The sequence below is a fragment of the Phodopus roborovskii genome, unplaced genomic scaffold, assembly GCF_943737965.1.
Source record: "Phodopus roborovskii unplaced genomic scaffold, PHOROB, whole genome shotgun sequence".
Classification (NCBI taxonomy): domain Eukaryota; kingdom Metazoa; phylum Chordata; class Mammalia; order Rodentia; family Cricetidae; genus Phodopus; species Phodopus roborovskii.
The window spans coordinates 42660660-42675093 of record NW_026126433.1 but is presented as its reverse complement, the minus strand read 5'-3'; the positions used below and the strand labels follow the sequence as shown (position 1 = coordinate 42675093).

The 14434-nt window shown below is 48.9% G+C and overlaps 1 protein-coding gene across 1 annotated transcript; it reads left to right on the top strand.

Annotated features, from left to right (window-relative positions):
- The first annotated feature begins 9854 nt into the window (after nt 1–9854).
- Nucleotides 9855–10444, top strand: Nhlh1 (nescient helix-loop-helix 1). The gene has a single exon (XM_051185740.1). It carries the CDS (start codon nt 9873–9875, stop codon nt 10272–10274), a length of 402 nt encoding a protein of 133 aa, XP_051041697.1. The 5' UTR covers nt 9855–9872; the 3' UTR covers nt 10275–10444.
- Nucleotides 10445–14434: the final 3990 nt, after the last annotated feature.

The window sequence follows — 14434 nt, the reverse complement described above, 5'->3', positions numbered from 1 at the left end:
CGGAGAGATGAAACAGAGGCTTGGGCAGAGTCAAGGGACTGGGGTGCATGAAAAAGAAGAGGACAAGATGCTTCCTATTCTTAGGGGGCAACACAGAATAGAAGCTCATCTTCTGTCTCTTTCCTGTCTTGGCTCATATTGCACCACTCCCCACCCACCCACCCCCACTCCATGACAGCAACAGTAGAACCCACTTCTTCATGGTCTTTGTGGAGGCCAGCCACCATGGAGGGTGTATAGCCACTGAGTCTGACCTTCAGTGTCTCCCTCTCAGACCAGTGTGGTGGCTCCGAAGACCAACTGGCCTGCATCATTTTAGGAGCCACAACACTTTGTAATCCCTTAGTTTTCCTTTGTCCCCTAGATAGGCCCTAGCCTTCTGAAATGTGCCGTTTTCTAGCCCCCTGAGGGCCTCTCTCCTTTGCTACTGTGGTCAGTTCATATTGGCCCTGCTCTTCCAGCCAACATAGGAAGTTGAGTGAATGACCCCCTATGCCTTGATACCAGCCTGAGTGCCCACTGTGACACAGTATCGGGAGACTTTCCTCCAGCTGGTGTCTCTACCAGACTATTTGAATGAAGGGGATTATTTTTCTCTTTGGAACATCATGGTTGCTGCCCAAAGGTACATTCTAGGAAGAGGTATTTACTTGTGCGTGCATGCGTGTGTGCGTATGTGTGTGTGTGTGTGTGTGTGTGTGTGTGTGTGTGTGTGTGCGTGCGCGCACGTGCCATAGCATGTGTGTAGTCAGAGGACACCTATGGGGACTCTGTTCCTTCCTATCATTCTTGGACCCAAGAATCAAACTCAGGTTGTCAGGCTTACATACAAGTACTTTTATTTACTAAGTCATCTCTTTGGTCCAAGAGTTTTTTTTAAAAAATCTGTATTCTGGTGCTCCAAAACCCCACATTACTCAGCAGAACCTTGTGCCTTTGAGAGAAATTAATTAATTTTGAGGTAGGGTTTCACTATGTAGTCCTGACTAGCCTGGCACTTGCTGACCTCAAACTCACAGAGATCTACCAGCCTCTCTCTGCCTTTTGATTGGTAGGATTTAAGGAGTGTGCCACAGCCAACTTTTTTGCTTTCATTTTACTATTTTTTAATTTATTTATATTTTATATACATTGGTGTTTTGCCTGCATCCTTGTGAGGGTGTTGGATCTCCTATTCCAGGAGGTACAGGCAGTTATGAGCTGCTATGTGGGTGCTGGGAATTGAACCTCGGTCCTCTGGAAGAGCAGCCGGTGCTCTTAACCACTGAGCTATCTCTCCAGCCCTGCCAACATTTTTTTTTAAGTTAGCATACAAAGCAATGGGTTTTATTATGGCATTTTCATACAAGTGTCATCTTCCCCATTGCATTTCTCATACTCTTTACATCTAGGGACTTATAATTTCCAAGACCTTAGAAATAATGTGCTTCTTCTTCTTCTTCTCCTCCTCCTCTTCTCCTCCTCCTTCTCTTTTTGAGACAAAGTCTTTCTAGGAAGCCTAGGTTAGCCTCAAACTCAGTCATTCCTACTCAGTATCTTGACTGCTGGAATTACAGGCATGTCCCACCCATGTCTAGAGGAGAGCCTCTGCTCATTTGATTTGATAAATGGGGGAAAGTAGCCCAGAGAAGTGATGCTGCTTATGTAGGGACATATAATAAAGGAGAGACAGATGAGACAAAAACATATATCTCTGCCAACAGCAGTAGCAGTACTAAACATTTACTGAGCATGGCCACAGGAAAGGCGGTTTGTCCCTGCATGGTAAAAGCATAAGAGATACATACAGTGTCCTTTCTTTAAGATTCCAAAGTTTGGATGGAGGGAAGGGATGAAACACAAGCTAACCCAGCAAGGCTGTGCATGCTCCATACTAGATCGGTCTTAGCCAGGTTCTACCCAAGTTCAGAGGACAATGGATTCCTTCAGGCAAAGGTCAGTGGAGAAGAGTTTCACGTGGTGGGAAGGGCTCATGACCAGAATTTTGGTCTGCTGCTTGTGTGACACTGGGAGGGACATTGCCCCTCTCTGGGCTCCAGTGTTCTTTCTAGAGTCTAGTCTTTGACAAGGGGCTGCTCTCTCTAGTCCGCACTGGCTGTCTGGTTCTGTGAAAGAACAACTGGGGTTCCGGCCTCCTCTTTCTTCTCCCTAAGCTCCTCCAGGCAAGGACCATTTGAAAAAAATGATCAATTCATGAACTCTCAAGATAGCACAAGGATCAACTCTAGAAAGGGACACTGTTGTCCCCTAGGCCAGGAACAGTAGAAATTTGATAAATATGGCATCATTTCTTCAAAAGAAATAAAAAAAGAAGGAAGGAGAAAAGGAAGAAAGGACAATAAAGAAATAGGAGAAATAAAAGGAGACTGTAATCATAAAAATAAATAAAAAAAGCTGGGCAGTGGTGGAGGTAGAGGCAGGTGGATCTCTGTGAGTTTGAGGCCAGCCTGATCTACAGAATTTTCCAGGAATAGTCAAGGCTGTTACACAGAGAAACCCCGTCTCAAAAAGCCAATAAATAAATAAACAACAAATAAAAGAGAAATGCTGGAGAATCAGGAGCACTTGGGAGGCCAGGGGTCCCAGTGGGCTTCTGGATACATTTTTTGTTTCTCATGAATTCAGATTTAGAAGGTACAGGAGCCTCACACTCCTGTGGTACAGAAGGGCACTGTAAGCCCTGGGCCCAAACAGAGAAACATGGAGCAAGAGTGGAGGGTCATCTCAGGGGGCCTAGGAGAAGTCATTCACTGAGATGATGCAACTGTGAGCCAACATTACCATCCTCTGTCCCAACTGAGTGGTTGCTCAGGGCTTAGGGGCTGGGACCCTGGAGTCCTCCCTCTTCCCCCAACTCATAAGTCCGAGATACTAGAGGGCTGGAACTAAAACCTGAAGTGAGAGGGGACATCCTGAAAAGGAAAAAACAAAAACAAAAACAAGATTGTGAAAGGAAACAGAGGAAGTTGGGTTCTTAGCAGGGTTGAAGGAGGAAGGGGTGGGAGAGGGAACTGAGCCCAAGGGGAGAAAGGCCAGGCGGGTGTGGCCAGGAGGGGAGTAGATCCAGTGCTGGTGGTGACAGATGGGACAACACAAAGAGGAGAGCTTCAGGGAAGACAGATGGGTGGGGGAGGGAAGGGAAGAGGCTGGGGGTGGGGGTACAGTGGTTGGAGGCTGAGGCTGTAATGAGATTGGAGATGGGCTCTGAGGTGAGTGAAGAGAAGGAAGAAAGGGGCGGCCGCCTTAAGAGACAAAGGCGATAAGGCCTAGGGGCCAGGGGCAGAGGGCTTGGGCTGGGTGCTGAGAAGGGGGGCTTCCAGCTGGGCTGGCAGCGCAGAGAGTGACAGATTGTGTAGTTAGCCAGAGTGGAGACCCGCTGTCACCTTCTAGAGGCACAGAGAGGTGGAGATGGAAAGACGGACTGACAGAGACCATGTGGAAGCCAAGATGAAGACACATAAAGCATTGCCTGCTGCCATTTCCAAGTGACAGCAGCTCCTGCTCTGGGCTCTTTTGCTTGCCTTGGCCCCTGTGACCCAGCACACCTCCAGCAGCTGACACAATAACACCTCAACCACAGCCACTCTCAGAGAAGGGTCAGGCAGTGCGGCACAGCAAGAGTTAACACTGTCTGCTCTCCCTGCCAGCCATTTGCCTGGTTGGGTCCCCAGGGCTCCCCACATATGTCACCCCCTCTCCTGCCAAGCCCACTGCTTCCCAGCTTCTCCAGGCCCTCCCCTCACCCTCAAGGACTAGCCCCAGCCCCTGAATCTAACCTACCCTACCCCTCAGAACCTCACAGTCTGCCTAAGGATAGAAAGACATTTGTGATCCACAATCTGAGAGAGCCTACAAAATAACAATAAACCACAAAGGTATAATCATTTTCTCCATCCCCAAGGCCTGCTCCTCTCATCTTCCTTGCAGGGAAGACAGCCCCTACACAAACCACACACACACACACACTCTCTCTCTCTCTAGCTCCCAACATGGAGATTTCACCCCGATTCTCGGATTTCCCTCAGTCATGTTGCCTTATGTACCTGTGTGTGTGAATGAAACCTTGTATTGTTTTAATCACCATGCATATGTAGAGATTTGGGGTGAACACTCTACAGTTCACTCAGCAGTCTCCCACAAACTTTCACTGGGTGTCGCAACAGCCCTATGGAGAAGGCAACATTATGCCCATGTTACAGTGAAAAGAATGCAGTGAAAGTTACATGACTTGTCCAAGGTCACAAGGACCTGGACCGGGGCCCAGCAGACCCTGGCTTCAGTAGACACAGTGTTTGTCTATAGCTCTATGCTATTAGTGCCTCTTTGTTAGCTGCCTACGCTCTTTTCCGCTGCTGCCCTAATGTAAAAACTGAATTCCTGAGTGAGGCCCGGGACTGGGCATCCCCAGAGCTTAAGATCTTGGGATGACAGGTGCAGTGGAGGAGGAAGTAGTCACCAGAGCATGTGGGATAGCTAGGGCAGAATGCTTCAGGGACAGGGCTCGCAGGGCTGAAAGTGTCTGAGCTGAAAGTGTCTGAGCTGAATAGCCTGGGGGGGGGGGCAGGAGTTTGGCCCTCTATTCCAGTGTCCTTTCTGCTCCGTGGTCTCTCTGCTTCTGTGTTCCTCAACACCTTACCCTTTGGGATCTGGGTCCCCCATTTTGGTGACAGCTTAATACTTGATTATGGTGTCTTCCTACCTTGCCACCCATAATGTTTCTCTTCCTGACAGTTCGCTCTCTGCTTTCTCCATGTCTACATCCCCCCTCTGTCTTACAGATTGCCTTGGACTTTCTCATATTAGCATTTTCCTATCCCTGAGTACATCTCTTCACACCTGAATCTCCAACAGTCTCTTGTCAGGTTGCTCTCCAAGTTTCTCTCTTCTTGCATCTCCTGCAAAGACTTGGCAACCTGGCCCCATCCTCCTTCTCTGCCTCTCTCTTCCCTATGTCTGTGTCATTTTCTTCGTGTCTCAGCATCTCCTCTGCTCTGCTCTCCTCTCCTCTGCTCCTCATCATCGTCCTCTGCTTCTCCCTGTCTTCTTTCATCTCTCCCATGGCACCTTCTCCTGAGTCTTGGTCTCCCAATTTCTTGGATGGGTTAGAGGGCAGGAGGGTGGGGAAACAGGATTGTTGTTGCTGGGGGCTCATTAGGTGGAGATTGGTTTTTAATCAGCACCATGGTAATGATGATGCAAGAACCAAGCCGACACCTGATCCCCTGCCCCTCCACCCCCTCCTCAGGCCCTCTTTCCCCTCCAGCTCAGCCCATCTGCTGGCGCCTGGGCACCTGTCTGGGCCTGCCCAGGTGGGAGTTGGCACCTCCCAGGCCTGGGGGGTGGGGAGAGGAGGGTGAGCTTGGGGAGGAATTATAGGACTCCCCACAGGGAAGGCCTCACCCTGGAGAAAGCCCAGAAAAGGTTGAGAAGATACAGTGAAGTGGCGAATCCCTCCCACACCCTGGACTCCTACTAGGGTCCATGCTTACTACAAGCATTACCTCACTTGATCTCCATGGCAACCTAAACAGTTTTTAATTTACCCTATTTAAAAAAAAAAAAAAAAACAAAACAAAACACTGAGGCTCAAAGGTCATTACTTGTCCAAGGTCATACAGTTAACAGAGCCCCCTTCGCTGTAAATCACCTTGTCTGGAGTCTCTCCAGCTGTGGTTTGTGTCGGACACAGGCTCAATGGAAAGGTCCTACAGCTGAATGCATGGGAGGGTTTCCATGCGGAAACCCAGCCCACTGCTTCTCCCCTTGGCCCTAGAAACTTGCTCTCCTCTCAGGCCACCCTGCCATGCACCCACACAGACACAAGCACACGCATATGCACAGGCACAGACCCTGGAGGCAGCTGAGCTAGCGATGTGAATGTAAGCAGTGCTCATTTGTACTGATTTTGTATTTCCTTTTCTTGGTGCACACTCAGGCAGCCTGGACTGCTCTGCCCTCCACTCCTCCAGTCCTTCCGATCTCTGTTCTTCCTCTCCTATTAGCTCTTAAACCACTTTCTTCCCAAGCCCCTGACTCCTCATGGATCAGCTTGGGCTGGCCAGTCTACAAAAACTCCCCGTGATGGTGGTGGTGGGGGTAGTCTCCATCCAGTATCTGACCCTACTCCTGGACTGGTGATGGGGTATGTGGGAGAATGAGACCTGGAAAAGAGCCTGTCAGGGTACTTGAGTTCCAGGATGACAAGGGTTAGGGCCTGACCAGTACTGAAAAGCAGCATGTTAAGCTGTGAATACTGTCTGTATGAAAACTTACTCAGGGGGAGGACTTTAGTCATAGTCTGTTCCTAGTTTTGCTGTTAGTGGTAGGGAGAGCCATCTTCCCAGGAGAAGGGGCAGTCAAAGCCACTCTGGGACTCAGAGTGGAACTATTTTCAGTCCAGCTTTTTTGGAGGCTGTGCCCTGCTGCCTCTAGTGTGGAGACTGAGGGGGTTCATCTGTGGTCCTGCCCTGGCTCTCGCCCCAGCCCCACCCCTTTCCCAGCTCTCTATTTCTTGCTTATGAAATATGCATGGAGAACAGATGTCCCTGCTCCCCCACTCCCCCACTCCCCGCCCCCCTCAGGGCGAGCCCCCGCCCCCAGCTCCCAAGAGGTTCCCAGATCCCTCTGCCAATGGCTGCCTGGCCTGGCTGTTTAATATTGATGAGGGGGTTGCCTGGGCCAGCCAATGGAGAGCTGGGGGTGTGTGAGTGTGTATCTCCACATATATATATACACATAAGGCTGGGCCAGTTCAGGTGTGTATGTGTCTGTGTGTATGAGTGTATGAGTGTGGGTGACTCCGGTGCTTGACTAAGATCACCCCTTCTGCCTAGGCCCTGCATCCCCATCATGTGCACCCCTCTCTTCTGTCCTGGAGCCTGTGTAGACACAACAAGCTGTCCCTTAGAGCACTAGAAACTGGTCACTAACTTTGCAGACAGATGACACTTGAGCAGCCCGAAGAGACTGGAGCTTTCTACACTGACCCCCTCGCTCACCTGCTTGGATCCTTTTGCAGAGTCCTTCTAGGTAAGGGGGAGCCATGGGTTGGGGAAGGGTGGGCATGCCACTCCCAACCTCTGACTAGAGTCCCCTCCCAGAACCTTCCTCTAGCTGGGTCTCTCTCAACCTCTGCCTCTCTCTTTACATGTCTCTTGGATGCTTTGTGCAGCCTCGGTCAGCTGCAGTTGGAGAAAGTAGGGTGGGAATCCCTGTCTTGGATGCTTAAAAGTGTTGCTTCCCTGAGACTTTGAGACCAGACATGGAGGGCAGACTTGATGGGGGAATAGAGGCTGCTGCTGGGAGTGGAGGTGGGAAGAAGGGAGGGGCAGGTGGAGATGGGTCGTGACAGATGGGGAGCAGGAGAGAGAAAGGGAGGGCATCAGAGAGTGATGGAGAATGCAGGAACATGAGTATTGGACAGAGAGGAGTTCCAGTTGTGATAGAGGTACCAGGAACTCCAAGGCTGAACTCTTGGTTCCAACCCACCTTGGAGTGGGGATTTAGGGGCACCACATGTGCTGGGAAATGTTCTCCTACCACTCCACACTATTTCTCTCTTCTCTTCTTTCTTTGGACTCTAGAATATATAGGATGTTCATAATTACAGCTGTAATCAGCTTCTGTTTTATGTTGTGGTTGGTGTGTAGGTGACTCTCCACCATCAGGTGCTGGTGGTCTTGTGTCCCCTCACCCCCAGCAAGGGCTTGGTAACTGCTCTGGCCTCAAACCTGTCTTCTGTGTGATGGGGTGGGGGTGAGCCTCAGAGAAAGGGTGTGTCCTGTGAGACTGTCTATCAGATGGAGAGCCAGGGCTTGGGACGAAGGGGAGGGTGACTGGGAAGGAACTTCAGTATGTCTGTTTCTATTAAAGCTTAAGCTCACCTTGAAAAATGCAGTGATTCTGGAACAAGCAAACTTAGCTGGCCTTCATAAAGGTAGCTCCCAAGGAACTTCCTAGGTCTCCTTTGCAGGCCATGGCACAGGCTGTGGGCAAGATTCCCACAGTCTTCTTTGCAGGATTTCTAAGAGGCCATGGAATGGCAAGGGTAAATGTGTGAAGGACAGAACTGGGAATTCTGGTGGTCCCAAGCAACAGTTTGTGTTGAGAAGGGATTTTTTTTTTTTTTTTTTTTTTTTTTTGGTTCTAATGGGCAGGGTGTTAGGACCTAATGTCTATGGTGGTGATGTTGAAGAAGTTGTGCCAAGCTTCATATATCCCAATCCACTCAACAATGACTAGTCTATGTGTTTGTGTCCTCCCCCTGCAAGAAACAAGGGGGCAGAATGTCCTAAAGCCAAGGCTTGCAGTCCTTCCCTCACTACTGGGGAAGGGCTAGAGTTATAGCCAGCTTCCCTTAGGGCTGTTGCTCTGCCTTTCCCCTTATTTATTATTATGCTCTCCCTCAAAAGAAACATAACAAAACATTTGTTATCACAGCAAATGAGTGTGGAGCCTAAGAGTATAAAACTGACCTCCAGAACTTTTCTGTCTTGTGAATGTGAAATTCTATGCTCCTTATAAAATATCCCTCCAGCCCCTGGCAACCACCACTCCCCTTTCTGTTTCTGTGAATTAGACTGCTTTAGACACTTCAATGAACCGAGTCATAGGACTTATCTTTTTGTGAGCTCTTACTTCACTAGTGTAAGGTCCTCAAGGTTTAATCGATGTTGCAGCATGACAGAGATCCCCTTCCTATTCAAAGCTCATAGTCTATTACGCGTGTTTGCATTCTTTCATCCACTCTTCCACTGGCGAACATTTGAGTTGCTTTTGCCTCTGTTAGGAGCAAGGGTGTGCCAGTGTCTCATGAATGCTAGGGCATGCTTTTATTTCCAGTTTCATTTTTCGACCCCCTGAGGGACATCCAAGCTGCTTTCCATAGTAGTCATACCATTTTACAGTCCTGCTTCCTCAAATTCTCAACAACACTAATTTAGTTTGTTCTTTTGGGTCCCCCCCCACTGTCTGTCTCTAGTGGGTAAGAGGTGATGTTTCACTGTGTTCTTAATTTGCATTTTTAGTGATCAGTGATGTCCCATGTATTTTCATAAACATGTGTGCATCATCTTTGAAGAAATGTCTGTTAAGTCCTTTTCCCATTTTAAAATTATGTTATGTAATATTTTGGTTATTTCAGACTTTCCTCTTTTGAGAAACTGGATAGTTTCAAATTCACAATCCTCCTGCCTCAGTCTCCCGAGTGCTGGGGTTGCACCACCGGTGTATGCTTCCACACCTGGCTAAGAAGTGGTTTATATACTGTGGATAACAACTTATTATCAGATCTATGGTTCAAGATTGTTTCCTTATTCCATAGGTTGAATTTTCACTGTGGTAATTGTTGTCCTTAGGCACTGCAGTTTTTTTTTTTTTTTTTTTTTTTTTTTGCTTATGCTTCTGTTCTCATATTCAAGAAATGACTGTCAAGTCCAATGTCTTGAAAGATCTCCCCTCTGATTTCTTCTAGTAATTCAGCGGTTTTAGGTCTTCAGTTCTCTCGTTCAGTGTTAGCTTGCCTACTATGTCTTTCCTAGCACTTTCTCTTACCTCTATTTTTCCTCCCACTCCTTTCTACCAATTGGTCTCGCTAGCTTTGGACAGCCCTGACTCCAAGTTTTGGCTCTCAACTCTTCTCCCAGCTCTAAGCCGCTCACCCCTTTAGCGATTAATTCTTAATTTTCCTTCTCTGTTTCATGCTCTAGGCTGGAATCCTGACCATGGAACCTTGAAGTGACCCTGATTTCCTGAGCCGAGCCGGCACTCCAGACCCTTCCTACCTCTTCCACAGCCCAGTTTTCAAGCTCCCGAGCGAGCGGGAGAGGTGGGGAGGTGATCCGGTTTTCATTAGGCTGCGGGGACCTTCCATCATGATGCTCAACTCCGACACCATGGAACTGGACCTGCCTCCCACCCACTCGGAGACCGAGTCGGGCTTTAGCGACTGTGGGGGCGGCCCGGGCCCGGATGGTGCTGGGTCGGGGGATCCCGGAGTGGGCCAGGTCCGGAGCTCAGAGCTCGGAGAGTCGGGCCGCAAAGACCTGCAGCACCTAAGTCGGGAGGAGCGCAGGCGCCGGCGCCGCGCCACGGCCAAGTACCGCACGGCACATGCCACGCGGGAGCGCATCCGCGTGGAAGCCTTCAACCTGGCCTTCGCCGAGCTGCGCAAGCTGCTGCCCACTCTGCCCCCAGACAAGAAGCTCTCCAAGATTGAGATTCTGCGCCTAGCCATCTGCTATATCTCCTACCTGAATCACGTGCTGGATGTCTGAACTCAGCCCGCCTCCTGCCCTGGATTCTCCCCTCCTCCCGGGGTCTCTCCAGAGCCCCCTGTCACCACGCATTACTTAGAATGGCCGTCTCCTTCCCAACCCAGAGGACCGGGCCCACACCGCTGGTCCTGAAGGCCAGTTTCTTTTCATTAACCTAGGCATGTGAGGGATGTTCGTTCTCATGGGTTCCTTCAGGGAGTTGTTAGGGCCTGGCTGGTCGGAGCTGCTTGCCACAGTGGTCAGAATGGAGTCCTTTCTGGATTTACTAGCCCTAATCTCGACTCAGCTGCTGCCTCCTCGGCCCTATGTCCAAGTTTTCAGAGACCCCAGACCCAGATTCTCTTCTGGCATCAGAATCCGAAGGGGAAATGGCCAGTGGCAGAATGGGGAGTGGAAGACTTCTCTAGCCATCGGGGAGAGATGGGCTCTTGGGACACAGAGAAATGAGTGAGGTGACTTCTGGGTAACCAGGGGTTACAGAAAAAGTCTGCCTTTCCTTTGTCTATCTCATTCCTGAGGCTTAGAATATACAGACCTCAGATCTTACTTGGTAGTGAGTGCCTTGCCTCCTGGAGCTGTCTGGCCACTCCCCTGCCCCTTCCAGTTTTCTCCCTTTCCCTATGCGGGCTAGAAAAAGGAAAACCTCAGTCCTGGGATGACAATGACATCTCCAAACAGCCCAGGGCCCCTTGCAGCAGGCCCAGGCCCTGGGTGGGGCAGCTCAGCAGCAGCTGCTTCCGTCCCAGCAGACCTTAAAAACATGCAAACCCTGTGAGCTCCTCCCTCAGATGCAAGGGGATGCCAACTACTGCCCCTGTGCATGCTCTGGGGCCTTCTTACTATTTCCCCACCCTTCTTTTCTTAATCTGCCCTGGAAGGGAGCCCTGCTGCTGAGCCCCACCTGCCCATTGTAGCCTGTGCAACAGGAGTCGATGGGCCTTAGAATCCCTGGAGAAGAAATGAACTCATTGCTTTCCTGCCCTCCATCCACCCTCACACCAAACTCCTAGCTCTGCAAGGATATTTATTTATTTATTTATTTATTCATTCCTTTATTTATTTATTTATAAATATTGCTATTTATTACTGAGTTATGCACTTTGGGGTATGTATGGTGAGGGGGGCTCCCTGCAGCTAGTTCTAGCTGGGATCCTCCTTTCTCCTTGACAACTTCTTTCCTTTTCTTGCTCCTTCTCCAGCGCAGGTATGTGTGGGGACCCCTGCACCCACCATACCAGTAACCCTTCCTCAGCTCCATCTTTTCCCACCCCCTTTCCTCTGGAATAGTGCCCCTCCCCCAGCCTCCCACCTCCTGGGTGTCCTCCCAACCCAACAATCCCACTCCAGTCCTTCCCACCTCCATTCCTTTTGTCGGCCCTGCTTTTTCCAATACCACAAGAGCACTCTGTGTCTGGTGGCCTGTGTGTCAGTCTCTCTCTGGTTACACTCTTCATTTCTTACAAAAAGAAAAATTAAAGTGACCTCGATCTAGTACCAGATATGTCTGTGGCTGCTTTGTGTTGGGAAGCTGGCCTGAAGATTATTTAAGGTGGATATCAAGGGTCCCAGGCATTGAAGCCTCTTCAGAGTGTCTGTATCATGAGAGCTTTGTGTGGTAAATAAATGAAGACAGAGAAGAGGGGCCGAAGAGAAAAGAGGTTATACATAGGCCCCAGGTCTCCTACCAGAAACCCCACACATTCCATCCTAGAATTCACTGAGTGATGCTTTTCATTTTCACTATGGTCTTGAGAGAAGGCAGCTGAGTGTCCCAACAGAACCCAAGTTAAACCCGTATCCTAGGTCCATGCTGATGGAGAAAACCATGGTACAAAAATCTCTTATCGTCTCCAGGCTAGGTCAACATTAATTGAAACCTCCGTTCGTGGCCTGTTCTGTGCTTTCCAGCATTAGATACAGGATAGAGAATGATGGAGGACATGATACTTTCGAGAGAACGAGGAAAGGGATTTTAAAAATGAATGCTGAGTAGCTGGGTTTGTAAGGCTAAGGCAGGCAGGCAGTCATGGGTCCAAGTCTAGGCTGAGATCCTGCCCAAAACCAGAATAAGGGTGAAAGGTGCTGAACTGGCATCAGAGGGATTCTAGAAATGATCCTAAAATCAATTGATAAAGACATTTAACCCCAGAGCCAGACTTAGATTTGGCTTCTTTTTGGGGGGTAAATGGGCAGATTGAAGACAAGGTCTCATGTAGTTCAGGCTGGCTTTGTTTATTTATTTGTTTGTTTTCTTCAAGACAGGGTTTCTCTGTAGCTTTGGAGCCTGTCCTGGAACTTATTCTGTAGACCAGGCTGGCCTTGAACTCACAGAGATCCACCTGCCTCTGCCTCCTGAGTGCTGAGATTAAAGGAGTGTGCTACCACCACCCGGCTTGCCTATGACATCTTAAAACTCAGTTTCTTGCAAATCAGGCTAACTTTAAACTTGACATATAGCCTAGGACAATATTAAATTTGAGAAATTTCTACCTGCTAACCTCCCAAGTGCTAGAATTACAGCTGTTTATGGATATATGCTGGCCTCTCTAAAATGACCCCACCTGACAGGTGGTCCTTTTTGGGGGCTCCTTATTTTTAACAGGAACAGTGATGAAACAGAGAGGTCTATTGCATGGTTAAGAAGGCGAAAGGTCTGGAGATCACACTACAAGGAAAACAGAAGATACATTTGGGGCTTTTGTTTTGTTTTTGGTTTGATGCTGGGAATAGGACCAGAGGCTTCACACATTGTAGGCAAGTGGTCTACCATGGGGTAGAGGGAGGACAGGGGTCAGGAGCCTGTCTTGATAAGAGGGCTGGGATACACACACACACACACACACACACACACACACACACACACACACACACACACACACACAATCTGTAGTATAGTTAGGGGCTGTTCAGCTGGTAAAGTTCATGTCTAGCATGCAGAAACACCTGGGCTTGTTCCCTGGCAGTACACAAAAGTGGCTGGCTGCATACATCTAACCCTGGCGCTCCAAGGAGGAGGCGGTGGGATTAAAGTTACTCTCAGCTACAACTGAAGCCTCTCTGGGATGTGTGAACCCCTACCTCAGAAAACAAAGCAAGCAAAGAATAGATTTAGAGGTAAAACCACCCTCATCTTCAAATACTAAACGAAGAAACAAAAACGGATGTTCTGTGTGCGCCCAGAAGTTGGAATTATGACCACTGAGTAGGATACTAGATTTTAATTCTGAGAAAAATCTAGCAGGTTTTATAGTACCTGGAGCTGTCCAGCCTCAGAGTCACCTGCCCGATAAAGAGGAACCCAAGGAGGGGACTGGAGCATCTAGGCTATAAAGACACCTAGAGCACATTCCCACTCCAAATGGGACTCTAGCTAGAGATGGTGGAAGACCCTTTCCTAATTTAGGGCCATGTAAGATGGCTGGATGTAAAAGCAGAGGTAAGGACACTCTGAGAAGTCCCCAGTACTTGAAGGGTGACTACAGAATGCCGTGAGCATTAGGAGTTTGGATTAGAGCTGGAAAGGGGCTGCTAAGATTTGATGCCTTCTCTTTTGTGTGTGAGTTAAATGAAATATTCTATGCCCAGAGTCTGGCAAGAGGGTGGCCTGGATCCAGGCCTGGAAAAATCTGAATGCTACAAAGCAGCAGTGTCCTGGGTCCAGGTCCCACACCCCAATTCTTACCTCACTTCCTTTTAAATTGTGTTTGTCTTTCTTTTTTTTAATTATTTATCTTTATTTTATGTGCATTGCTGTTTTTGCCTGCACTTCTGTGTGGGGGCATCAGATCTTAGAGTTACGGTCTGTTGTGAGCTGCCATGTGGCTGCTGAGGATTGAACCCTGGTCCTCCTGGAGAACAGAACAGCTGGTGCTCTTAACCACTGAGCCATTACTCCAGCCCCTTGTTTTTTTTTTTTTTCAAGATAGGGTTTTTCTGTGTAGCCCTGACTGCTCTGAAACTTGCTGTGTAGACCAGGCTGGTCTTGAACTTATAGAGATACACCTGCCTCTGCTTGCCAAACTCTGGGATTAAAGGCATGTGCCACTATCACTTGACCCTAATTTTTAATTTTTTTTTTAAACTTGAGACCAAGTATCACTATATAGCTTAGCTTGGCTTATGACTTGCCGTCCTCCTGCCTCAGTCTCCCCAGGGCTAGA

Coding starts and splice junctions, on each gene's coding strand:
- Nhlh1 (XM_051185740.1), top strand. CDS start 9,873: ATGATGCTCAACTCCGACACCATGGAACTGGACCTGCCTCCCACCCAC.